The sequence below is a fragment of the Poromitra crassiceps genome (genome assembly GCF_964638095.1).
Source record: "Poromitra crassiceps genome assembly, chromosome: 12".
Taxonomy (NCBI): Eukaryota; Metazoa; Chordata; class Actinopteri; order Beryciformes; family Melamphaidae; genus Poromitra; species Poromitra crassiceps.
In genome coordinates this window covers 37,094,305-37,107,874 of record NC_139632.1, presented here as the reverse complement: position 1 = coordinate 37,107,874, position 13,570 = coordinate 37,094,305, and the positions used below count along the sequence as shown (strand labels likewise).

General features: G+C 45.8%; 1 protein-coding gene across 1 annotated transcript in view; it reads right to left on the bottom strand.

Annotated features, from left to right (window-relative positions):
• The window catches only part of ptprfa (protein tyrosine phosphatase receptor type Fa), a 292,771-nt gene that overhangs the window by 217,259 nt on the left and 61,942 nt on the right, over positions 1-13,570 (bottom strand). Inside the window, exons 3-4 of the mRNA XM_083648251.1 lie at positions 5,697-5,842; positions 1,000-1,141 (exon numbers count right to left, since the gene is read on the bottom strand). Coding sequence (XP_083504377.1) covers positions 1,000-1,141; positions 5,697-5,842 — 288 coding nt within the window. The remainder of the gene's footprint in view (positions 1-999; positions 1,142-5,696; positions 5,843-13,570) is intronic.

Sequence of the window (13,570 nt, the reverse complement as noted above, 5' to 3'; positions counted from 1 at the left end):
ACAGGTATCTAGCTCCGTCTTGTCTGGTACTGTATATGTTGTCACGATAGCACATACTATAACTAATAAACAATAGAAATGAATACATAAATTGAACATAACTAATAAACAATATCAATAAATACATACATTTAACAATCATTTTCTACGTGGTGCCATGTTAAAAAAACAGAATCGAAGGTATTTAGAGACGAAAAGGCTCTCGTCCATGTTGTTACTGCAGTCACACAGTCGGTATCTCCACATGTGATATCCAAATGTGGTGTTGAGAGGACTGTGTTGAAACCCGTACCCAAACTCAATGAAAATAAACTGCAGCTTAACTCACGTCAAGTACATAAATCAATGCAATAAAGTATTCAGCTAATGATGTCTGAGCACACACACACACGCACAAAGCCAAAGAAACAAGTCTCCATGTTATTCAATTGTGGGCATGGGTTATTATTTTGCATGAATTTTTACATTGGGCAATTGTGGGAATATCATGAGTCTGCTGTAGCATGAATTTCTGGTCAAATATGAGGCAAATTTAATTTGTGTGAAAATAATTTAAATATGAAGTTTTTCAAAGGATTGGATTGGATTTATGTTCATGAGTGTGAATTGATAGTAAATGTGAAAAACAAAAAAAGGGAAAAGCTTTAGTCTAGCAAAATAGCATCTACAACAATAATCCTTATGTAGCATTTAATTAAGTAACTCAATTCTTCTTACTCTTAACGACTTGCTTTTTCTTAAATCAAACTGTTGTGATTTTAGAAAATGATACGGCAAAACCTCCCAGACATGAGGTCCAACACAACAACAGGGCTACGCAGGATCACTTGAGACTGACACGCCTGATCCAGATCAAGCTGAGAAAACGCCCTCTGCTGTCAGAACTGACGAAGAGAAGAAGAAAGAACATGGAGAAAGCTGTCTGCATGTCTGACAGAGTGCAGGGGAACCGTAGCGACACAGTGAGAGGGCCAGACAGGCGGTCGGTCCGGGTCTTACCCTCCAGAACAGTCAGCTTGGCGCTGGTGTTGATCTCGCCCGCGCTGTTGGCGGCGGTGCATTCGTAGATGGCTTCGTCGCGGTGCGTCCTCAGCGGCTGGATGCGCAGCACTGAGCCCGAGCCGTCGTCAAACTCAATCACCTAGTGAGGCGGACAGCAAAGACAAAGCATTTCAACTCATAATAATAAGTGACATTTTCATATAAACACGTCTGTTTTGCTGTTCTCTGTCACTTACTGATCCAGTGTGCTAGCTTTAGTACACCTGCATGTACTGTAGTGCAGGGATCATTACGATTTTGTGGATCGTCTACACCTGTCTAATTCAATTCTTGAGCGGGATTCAATTTAATTTGGCCACTCTACTAACGAGCGAGCCACCAGTTTGGGTGCCCCAAATGCGGAAGTGATCAGGGATGCTGGAACTCCTTTTAAGTAGGGGGTGCTGCAAGGAACGGGGTCCCGGTGGCGCCGACACATTTTTTTGTTTTTTGGATGTTTGGATGTTTTTTAGCCATATTTAGAGGAATATCTCATTTTAAATTAACATTAGGATTATACTGTTGTGATGTCATTATTTAGTATTTTCTCCTTTTCTCACTCACTTTCATGTTACCACCCCTTTTGGTCATTTTACACTACAACAGAGGCAGAAACACTGAACTTATTATTATTATTATATTTTATTATCTTATTATTCTAAACCAAACTTCAAAAATAACATCTCCACCCACTTTGCTTTATTCATAGTCTTCAACGAAACCCTAAATATCGCAGTATAAAGCAACACATTTGAATAAAAAAACATTTTTATTGACGTTGCAATTCCAATACAAAACAACAGAGGGTGCTGCATCACCCTAAGTACCCCCACTTCCCGCGTCCCTGGAAGTGATTCTGGACCTGTTAGTGAGCACAGTCCTAATGTTTTCATAGTGCAGTGTGCCAAACAATCTGAATCTACTCATTTAATCAGTCTACATTTAAAAGTAGTGAAGTAGAATAATCTATTATTTCAATTACTCAAGTATAAAAGCATAGCATTACTGTATAAAAAACACGTTCAAAAGTACAAATCCTCAAAACACACTACTACTCAAGTACTTGTACTTGATTACTTGTACTTTGTTACTTTACACCTCTGTCGTCTGGAGTTCACTCGTGAGCGGCTAAAAGAGGATGTGTACAGTGACAAGCTTGAGTGAGTCACAGGTATGTGTGTGTGTGTGTGTGTGTGTGTGTGTGTGTGTGTGTGTGTGTGTGTGTGTGTGTGTGGGGCTTTAGGAAGCTCGGGGTGGGAGGGGGTAACGACTCAGAGGTCAGGGCAGGGGGCGCTGCACTTCCGCCCCTGCTGCCGTGTGTGTGACCCAAACAGCCGGCTGGCAGGAAGCACATTCTTCTTCTAATGAAGGAGGCGGACAGCTCCAGTGCTTTCTTCCTGCCTTGGTAGGAGGTGGGCCCACCCCACACACACACACACACACACACACACACACACACACACAGGGCAGCCATCAGCTTGAGCAACACCGAGCAGACAGGTGGAAGACCATTCCTATTACTCACAATGACATGAGCCAATTAAACAGCCATTGTAAGGAAGAGAAAAAATGTATTTCACACTAACAGACTTTCAACTTGTGCACACATAATGGTAAGTCTGCATACTGTATCAGATCTACAGTGAAGACCACCTTAGTCGTTGCTGTCCCGCCAAAATATTGCAATATACAATATTATCGCAGAACATATGATAAGATTCAGGGGTTTTCTTAGATCTATCTGGAGGCACTCTAAACTACATCCTTCAACATGAAGATTGTGACTACAGTCATCAATGCAGAGAGTTTTAAGGAACATTTCATCCTATGCACAGATGTAATCACCTAAATTGTTGCTGGGGAGAAAATAATGAAGGTAGTCTACTTGGATAAAAACTTTTTAACTTTTAATCAGTGCAGCCAAATGAAATGTGTGTCCGTCCATTTGTAGCCTAAGTCCCTACCTACCCCAGTGTAGCATGAGATGTCCGTTCATAGCCTAAGCCCCTCCCCCAGGCTCCACAAGCGAGCGAGCGAGTGAGAGAGAGAGAGTGCGGCTCGGTGATCGAGCGAGGTCGAGAGTGAATGGAGAGAGAGAGAGAGAGCGGTGTCCTAAAGCTGCCGCAGCATCATCGTCAATGCGACACACAACAGATTGGATTGGCGGACTAGCTCGTTAAACTTGCTAACGCGCAAACACATTGACCTCCACAACCGCGCAACGGATTTCAACGCGGTTTGCACCAATGGAATGGGCATGACTTGTACTTGTTACCGAAGCTCAGTGGTGTATTGAGCCCATAGTTGCTGCTTACGTACGTAGCCTAGTGTACTACACCTGCGCCGCTTACTTCAACACCTGGGCGTAATTAATTTTTTGGGATACAAAAAAGAGTGTGCAAACAAGTTGCTAAAACATACCTTCATAATTGCATCTGTTATAATTACATCTGTATAGGTAGAAAAAAAACGCTATAGATATGAAACCTTCACGTTATAAACTATTATAAAACGGCTCTCTCAAATCAAGCAATCTGATTGGTTCACAGCCATTGTATAATTCCAGTAACCGAGTTCAATAACCCATGGCCATGGGTTATTGGTTGCCATGGCAACTCTCTTACTAAGAGAGTAATAATAAGGCTTACCTCAAATGACAACGTAGAAAAAAAAATGGCGGAGACAGCTGTCAGATCCTTGTGAATCGATCTTCGCTTATAACTTTACTAATACTTCGCAGAAAATGATGTTTTGTACAAGAATAGATGCGGGCTAATGTCTTCTTTGCAAAAGAAAGGCTGTTAACCCCGCATTTAACCCCGCATTTAACCCCGTAACGTTAGTTGGTGTCGGGGTTTGCAGAAAGCATTCAGCTTCTCAGCAAGCGCTGAGAATGCAATGCTGCGCTCGAGCTGCCTGTCGGGGTTTTCAGAAAGCTCTCAGCTACTCAGCAAGTGCCAGGATTGGCCAATGTCAACTTCAGTCTCCAGAACGATCCAATCAAATCACCCGCATGTTCTTGCGGTCCCGCCTTACAGTAGTGTTTCAACTGACTCTATCAGAATGACATGCCAGTCAGAGTCGGACTTATAGTATTATTATTATTATTATATTATCATACTTGGAAACCGTTTTATAAAAGCAATATAGCACTCGAGCTGCGTGTGTTGTGGAATATATCCCCCTGCTCAGCTGTTATCCCACTCGGCCTGCGGCCTCGTGGGATAACAGCTGATCAGGGGGATATATTCTTCACAACACACTGGCTCTCATGCTATATTGCTTAAATATATAGAGCCGGTGAAAGCACACTTGATTCACGATTCTCTTTCCATTCCTGGCTTGGTAGGAGAGATCCATTCCCCACCCCACACACACGGGGTAGCCATCAGTTTGAGTAACAACCGAGCAGACAGGTGGAAGATAATTCCTATTACTCAGTACGAGGTGAGCCCAGAGTGGGCTCTACGCGGGGCCCGTGTTGAGCTGCACCGCAAGTCATTTGGGCCGGCTGGCAGCTAATGAGCCGCCCTGCTGCTCCGGCGTCATGTGGGACAGCTCGCAGGGTGTTTACAGAGTGGCTGTGGTGGCCGTGGCACAGCTGCATCGGGGAAAAGTTCTGGTTCCGATCGACAAACCTACGGACGCAAAAGTGTTTTTTTTTGCGCGTGGAAATATGGTACTGTAGGCAGACCCTTGGCAGGAGACTTTTAGACACAATTAATATGTAGGTTGAGGTGTGGCAATAACACTATGAAACCAAACAGTATAATGTTTTCCATGAAATGTCCTTCATTTCTTATTACATAAACAATGGGACCAAAATTCTGACAAGCCGTAGGGCTCACATCAGGCTCGGATGGAAAAATACGAGTTTTGAGTACAAAGCCTGGGTTAATAAAAGGTAATAGAATTGTTTTTGTTTTTTTGTTTAACCGATGGGTTCAATTGAAGTGAGTTAAATTGAACTTAATTGAGCTTTAAAAAAGACACAGGATTGTTAGTTTATGAGCAATCTGGGAACCCATCGGTTAAACAAACAAACAACAACAAAAACATTCTCTAACCTCTGGGGGCAGCAGCCATGTTTCAATGTGGTGCAACAGGAAGTCAAGAGGCGCGGTCGGCAGCGGAAGAAAATCCCTTTCCGCTCCCTGCAAGCTCTGCCATTGGCTCCAACCGACCGGCTCCGCCCATTAATGCATTTCTTTTCCGCTCCCTATGTGTCGCTTTCAAATCTGTCCGTCGCTATGAAACAACAATAACAACTCTAGCTCGTTGCTAGTCTCGCAGTGCCAGCCGTAGATATCTCTACCTCCCTCGCTGGAAGCTTGATGACGTCGACGGTGGGTCTGACGACGTGAGACTAGCTCGTTGCTAGTAGCAAGTAGCAACTTGCTATACGTTGCAAATGGTTGCATCTGATTGTGATTATTATTATTTTTTTGGTCATATGCTGTCCGGAATTGGATACCCGGATGCTATTTCACTTAGCATAGCACACACAGTATCTGCATGTGCTGTGAAAGAGTGAGAGGTGTGTGTGAAGGTGCTGACGGAGGGGGGACTTCCGGAGGCGCTCTCTGCTGGGGCATATCAGAGAAGGGGGGCTTGCAGCAGGGGGGGGGGTCTCCGCCGGGGCGTGGCAGTCCTACCTCAAAGCGCTGAGAGCTGACCTTCTTCCCCTTCTTCATCCAGGTGATGCGCGGCTTGGGCTCGCCCACCGCCTGGCATACGAACGAGGCCACTCCCCCCGAAATCCCCGTCTGGTCGTCGGGGGACTTGACGAAGCTGGGCATGCCTGAGGCAGAGAGAGAGAGAGAGAGAGAGAGAGAGAGATGGAAGGAAAGAGAGACAAAGGGAGGAAGAGAGAGAGAGAGGGGAGAGGAGAAAGCCCATATCAGATGAAGAGCCGTGACAAGAGAAACAGCTCGGGGCAGGTGTGTGTGTGTGTGTGTGTGTGTGTGTGTGTGTGTGTGTGTGTGTGTGTGCGTGTGTGTGTGTCTGTGTGTGTGCGTGTGTGTGTGTGTGTGCGTGTGTGTGTGTGTGTGTGTGTGGGCTTACAGAGGGATTTTACAGCTCTACATCTGCTGTGTGTCGTGCAATAACAATATGCTCTTTCAAAACGTGTCTGCTGCCTGTAGCCTGTAGCCACACCCAAAAAGCAGTGCCAGTGAAAATAACTTGCCTGCTTCTAAACAGCACCTGTCAGTCCTGCCCTCTGAGGCCCACTGTTGTAAAATTGCAACATCTATTTGAAACGGTGTAGTAGACAAACATTAAATATTCCCAACAGCCCAGACTCTCAACTGTAACATTGCAACATTTTTGGTGGGAAAATAGTCACACTTTAACTTAAGGCATACCACATGCCAAATGCAAACAAGATGGCTGTCTCCACTGAGCAACAACAATTTCAACAATTTATTTTCAAGTATTTGACCTTAAAAAATAAGATCAAATACTGCGCGGCCTCGCCTGCCCTGTAGCTCGCCCGCTATGCGGGCTCGAATACGCAGCCCGCAGCTCGGCTGCTGCGTGGCCTCGCCTGCTCTTTTGGCATATGTGCAGCGCACATTTGCCCAACTTCGCATCACTGATGATGACATCACTCACTGATGACATCACAATTGCTCGAGTGACCATCACTGATCACATCATGGAGTGCTCTAGTGACATCACTCAGCGCACAATTGAAGTCAACTTCACATCACTGATGACGTCAGTGAGTGATCAGTATAGTGAGAGAAAAGTAGATTGCATAATAGACTTCACTTCCAGTTTGTTTGTAGATTCACATTCAGGTCATGGCGACCTTCATCAGAATGAAGCAGGAAGTGACAGAACACTAATATAAATAGGTTAGGCATGATGACATCATCAGTGATGTCACAAAATAAAGATTTTCATTGTACACAAGCCCTGCCCAAGTTTTTTTTACTTGCTAGAGGCATTTGTTTAAATTCTAGGGTAGAAGCACTTGGGGCAAAACTGGGGTGTAGTTACTCTTTAATAATTGTCATAAGGCTGACAGCTAGAAATCAAATAAACAATCAGCTTCGCTCAGTGCAGGACTCCAATGTCCACTTACTGGTGCAATAAATAAGTGGAGCAGCAATAAACTGCAGTTAAATTACACCGGCAATAAATAAGTGGATATTGGAGGCCCTGCAGTGTCCAAGCTGTTTCTTTATTTATTTCAGGATTTGCCCACTTTCGGCTCAGCAGCACCTGTCCTCTTTGGTTTGGATGTGTGTGTGTGTGTGTGTGTGTGTGTGTGTGTGTGTGTGTGTGAGTGTATGTGTGTGTGTGTGTGTGTGTGTGTGTGTGTGTGTGTGTGTGTGTGTGTGTGTGTGAGTGTATGTGTGTGTGTGTGTGTGTGTGTGTGTGTGTGTGTGCATACTGTACTCCTATTTGACAGCTAGAAATGGGCAGAAACAAATCTTGAATATTCTTCTTTCTATATGCATGAATAGTCATCTGTTGTACATCTGACCCTGAAGCAAAGGTTTACGCCGGGAAAAGAATCCCACTGCCCTGGTATGAAGTGTGAGTGGGCAGCATGGCTCATAGTGCTGGTCAAAAACATACAAGCTCCTTTGCACCTGTCATGATCATGCATACATAACTGATATTAGAAAATGTCTTCATATTACCCACATAATATGTATTTGTGGGCTGAGGTCATGCAAATCTAGATTGTAGCCAACTCGGTAACTAACTTGCTAATTATTGCAGTAAAAAGGTGGTGTAAAGCCTTAGCGTTAGCCTTAGCCTTAGAGTTAGCCTTAGCTCAAAGAGTTTGTCCATTCAGAAGAGCTGCTATCAGTGCTGCATCGTCACCAGCTGGTCAGACAGCAAGGCAGACGCTCTTCCATCCTACAATACCAGCTCAGATCAGAGAACAGGGGGCTTTAGGGTACAGGAGGGGCCGCCGACCTTTGACCTTGAAGCAGGGGCTGCTTGCCTGTGCGGGCCTCTTTTCCACGGCTCGTCTGCACCACCGCGTTTTCACAGTGAGGCGGAAAAATGAACAAATGTGCCCTTACAATGTGTTTTACAGGTGATGTCATCTTGCATTCAGACTTCTACAACGTATTTCAAGATATTTCGAGTCAAATTGTGCCCGTCTATCTTCATTCCAGGAAGTTTCTAATAATATGACTTCCATTAAGAAATCATCATGGAGTCGCGTTTAATTCCAAGAAGGGGTCAAAATGATCTGCCAGCGCAATGAGAACATTTGACTTTAAGTATTGTGGAATCAGCTCGTCAAGTCTGTTACACACAAGTCTGTTACACACAAGTCTGTTACACACAAGTCTGTTACACACGTGCTGCTGTGCGACTGTCCTGTTATCGCTCCGTAGCAACCCCATACAGAGCCATGCCATCATCCTTCAGTGAGAGAGAGAGACAGCTACAAATGTGAAGCGGTTAGACGTGTAATTAAATATTCCGCATGTCGGAGCACCCCGGGCTTAGAAAAACATATAAAACCGCGCGCCGCGCCTTCAGACACGCCACCTATGTTCCTAGCAACAGAAACAGAATGCAGACACCTGGCCTTGGCCCGCGGTACCAGTGGGTTCTGGAGACGGAGAGATGGAGGGTCAGCGTGTGGGTAAATTGGGGAGTGTTTGTGCAGACAGAGGCAGGCCGTGACGGCTGGATGAGACCTGAAGTGTTTGGCGCTTGAAGGCATCGAGGTATCGTCATGCAGCAGTTCCCCCCCTGCTGTGCAGACACCCTCAGATTGCCCCCTTATTTGAGGAGCATTTCTCCTCAAATAAGACCTGGTTTCACTGCTGTAACTTTGAAGACCAGGTTGGGTGACAGCAGAACGTAAAGAGCAGGCTCCTGCCTGCCTGCCTGCCTCTGTCTCTCTGTGTGTGGTTTGTGGTTCATGGCTCTTCTCCATACAATATGTATTTTGTGGCAGGCCACCCACTCGCACCAATAAAACGATACAGTTAACACAGCCAATTAACCAACAGACACACACGCCTGCCGGGTTAGCAAAGGCACGCGTATATTACTAATCAGTCCAGCAAGACAGCAACAAATCCATTTCCACAGCCAGCTAGCTGTTTCTCAATGTTAAGGTTCCTTCCTCAACAGGATGGGTTCCTTCCATGGTGCTTCCTAGTCAGCGAGGATGGACTCTTGCCTGCCCTCTGTAGGAAGACCCATCCTGCCGAGGAAGGAACCCTTAACATTGAGAAACAGCTTGTCGGACAGATGCGTCCGTACAAAACCATTGTTCCTCAGTCCCATGACTTGACACACACCAAACACACCATGACAGACGGAACGGAGACATGACAACAACAATCTTTGGAGCATCTACTGAAAGCTCACAATGTAGGTCTGATTCATGCTTTCGCCATACGAACGAAGATGTGTCGCCAGAGTAGCATAGCATTCGTGCTGATCGGCTGCGCATCTGAAAACGGCACTTTAGAAAAATTCTAATTTCAGGCAGTGATGGAGTTTGCGCAGTGCGTCACATGAACCATGAAGCAGGTTTTAAAGCCACCCTCCTCCAGTCAGTTTTTCGACCTGTATAACCGTTGGTGTTGTATGAAAACGTACATGAGCGCACGCTGTATAAACAACACACGTCACCATTTGCGCCAAAGACCTTAAATTGACAAGAAGCGAAGGCTAATAGCGTGTTGCACTGCAGCATAATGACTGCAGCGTTGTTGCAAAAGAAACAGAACAGCTTTGCCTCTTGTCTTGATGAAACTCTTTGTGTGCGATACCGCGCAATAGGCCCATTTCACAGCAGCCGTTTTGAGGCGGTAAAGCAGGTGTAATCAATCGCACGAAACATGTCTATCCATACCATCAATCAGTATTACAGTACGTCACCATCACACAACATCTTCAAAATGGCTAGATAGGAAGAGGAGAGGTGAATGTTCCAGACAGTCAGGGGTTAAATCACATCACAGCAACGTTTGGAAGCTGATAAGTGCGCTTTATAAAGTTCAACAGAATTTCAAAAAACCCATTTGTGTTCTCCGAGCCAAGGCTGCTCCTCCAGGGAAATCCTGTCATGCAGGTTCTTAGAGGGTCCATGTAGAGCGAGGAACATATTGGCCTTTGCAATGCTATGGAAGGATGACCTAGTAGCGTGGGAGAGTCAAGCTGCCATGGAGGTTTTCATCTGAAGATCCACAGAGGGAGAGAAGAGGAAAGAACTTCATACCATTATTTAGCTGTTTATTTCCCATGGCTGCTGTGGGCTGACCCCGCGGTTTGACACTCTAAATGTAAAGCACACCGTGCCCTCGCCTCACTCCACTGACAGCTGTGAAGTCTCTCTCAGTTACAGTCATATGTGGACGGTACGGTGGCTCAGTGGTTAACACTGTTGCCTCACAGCAAGAAGGTCCCGGGTTCGAACCCCGGTCCGTCCCAGGTCCTTTCTGTGTGGAGTTTGCATGTTCTCCCCGTGTCCGTGTGGGTTTTCTCCGGGTGCTCCGGTTTCCTCCCACCATCAAGAAAAACATGTATGTTAGGGTTAATACTCCTGTCCGTGCCCCTGACCAAGGTACTGGCAAAAGAACTGGAGTTGGTCCCCGGGCGCTGCACAGTGGCTGCCCACTGCTCCTAGTTCTAGGAAGGTTCCTAGTAGAGGATGGGTCAAATGCAGAGGATGAATTTCCCCAAGGGGATAAATAAAGGATAACTTAACTTAACTTAACTTAATATGTGACCCGGGCAGAAACATGTCTGTTTGACCTCTCGTATACATGTATGTACCGTAAATTCCGGACTATAAGGCGCACCGGAGTATAAGCCGCAGCAGCAAAATTGCCTGTTTGTTACATATATAAGCCGCACCGGACTATAAGTGTTTTAATGTTTTTTTTTTTTTTATTGTGTTTTAATGTTTAATTACCATATGTAAGGGTTCGTGCACAGAGGGGATTGTCGGGAAAGAGATGGCTGTTTGAGGAAGCTCCCATTTATTAACATTTCAACAAAACAACATAACACAACACCACCTGTGTTTTTTTTTACAGTGCACACAGTGTCCGCGGTGTGGTGAAAAGAGGGCAAGAGAGGAAATTAAAACAGAAGTGGATTTATAGTTAGAAAGAGTGCTAAAGAAGAGAGAATTCCGTTTTTTATTTTTATTTTTGCTGAAAAAATCCATAGATAAGCCGCACCGTTATATAAGCCGCAGGGGCCAAAAAACGGGAAAAAAGCTGCGGCTTATAGTCCGGAATTTACGGTACATGTATATCCGTCAAGGACAGGGCACTCGGAGATAAGAGGAAAATAAGAAGGAAGAAGAACCATGAATGCATCACAACGCTTCTGTACACAACACAATGTGCTCGTCTCCACTAGAGTTGCTTGCAAGGAAAGGTCTCCATAGGAATGAATACTTTATTATCTGAGTACATCTATTTTTAATCCACTCACCTTGATTATTTTTAGATGTTTAGACATTTGGGGACCTTGCGCTTCTTCTAAAAAATAGTATTGCATTTTTAAAACTGTTTCGGTTACAGTATCTCTGTCAAATGTGGCAGACGGTTTGTTGCAAAAAGATTTTTTTAAGCCAAAAATGGGGTCAGTCCCCTTGAATCTTAACCCACTCATCGTTGTTGCTACATTAACAGCTAGCCTACATACTGTAGTAAAGAGCCCCTCCAATCAACAAGCAGTGACACAGCTGAGGTGTAGAGATGACACAGCTGAGGAGGTACAGAGGTGACACAGCTGGGGAGGTGTAGAGATGACACAGCTGAGGAGGTGTAGAGATGATCTGGATGGGGAGGTGTAGAGATGACACAGCTGGGGAGGTACAGAGGTGACACAGCTGGGGAGGTGTAGAGATGACACAGCTGGGGAGGTGTAGAGATGACACAGCTGAGGAGGTGTAGAGATGACACAGCTGGGGAGGTGTAGAGATGACACAGCTGAGGAGGTGTAGAGATGATCTGGATGGGGAGGTGTAGAGATGACACAGCTGGGGAGGTACAGAGGTGACACAGCTGGGGAGGTGTAGAGATGACACAGCTGGGGAGGTGTAGAGATGACACAGCTGAGGAGGTGTAGAGATGACACAGCTGGGGAGGTACAGAGGTGACACAGCTGGGGAGGTGTAGAGATGACACAGCTGGGGAGGTGTAGAGATGACACAGCTGAGGAGGTGTAGAGATGACACAGCTGGGGAGGTGTAGAGATGACACAGCTGAGGAGGTGTAGAGATGACACAGCTGGGGAGGTGTAGAGATGACACAGCTGGGGAGGTGTAGAGATGACACAGCTGGGGAGGTGCAGAGGTGACACAGCTGAGGAGGTGTAGAGATGACACAGCTGGGGAGGTGCAGAGGTGACACAGCTGGGGAGGTGCAGAGGTGACACAGCTGAGGAGGTGTAGAGATGACACAGCTGGGGAGGTGTAGAGGTGACACAGCTGGGGAGGTGTAGAGATGACACAGCTGGGGAGGTGTAGAGGTGACACAGCTGGGGAGGTGTAGAGATGACACAGCTGGGGAGGTGTAGAGATGACACAGCTGGGGAGGTGCAGAGGTGACACAGCTGAGGAGGTGTAGAGATGACACAGCTGGGGAGGTGCAGAGGTGACACAGCTGAGGAGGTGTAGAGATGACACAGCTGAGGAGGTGTACAGGTGACACAGCTGAGGAGGTGTAGAGATGACACAGCTGAGGAGGTGTACAGGTGACACAGCTGAGGAGGTGTAGAGATTATCTGGATGGGAGAAAGATTAGGGAGATCTCTGACACATTCACAGACACACAGTTAATGGATTAGCACACGCTGTCGGCTTGACTGATGCCGATGGCTTATTCCAGAAGATACACAACTATTGACCCTCAAACCTCACCGAGTCTAAAGCCCCGTCCACACTGCACTTAGCTGCGGGCTACCTGCATTTTAGAAGCGTTTTAAAGCTACCCTTGAAAGCGTTAGCACTGTTGAAACTGCTGCAGTATTGGCAGTTTTCCCTTCCCTGCCCTAGGCCCATTTGGTTGTTTTTTCTCTTGTTATCCCTGTGGATAACTGGCCAAATGTAGACTACGTGGTGTCATGCCAAGATATCTCCAGTGCCGCTACAAGAGACTTCTGAAGGTTTCTCAGCTACACTATCTAAAACTGGTCCGTGTCAATCCCTCAAAATCAAGGCTCTTCTTTCCACAGTAGAGCCGCCATTTTGCACCGATGTACAACAATCATACAGGGAGAAACTCATGAAAGAAGAGGCAGAGATATAAAGACGTGCACTCAGTTTCCACTAACCCGTCATAAAGACTGTTCGCCTTGACTTTAGCCTAGTTGAGTGAATGTTATTCAAGTGTCACAATGTATCCAATTAAACTGAGGTTTCAGGCACAACATGCTTTGTGGAAGAAAATACCATACCATCACCTAAACCCAGAGTCACGTATATAGAAGAGTTGCGACATCTCCATTCACTGCAATGGACCAGTTTTTTACTCTTAAGAGTTCCAGGAATTAAGGTCCTGGATTAAGCAGCACT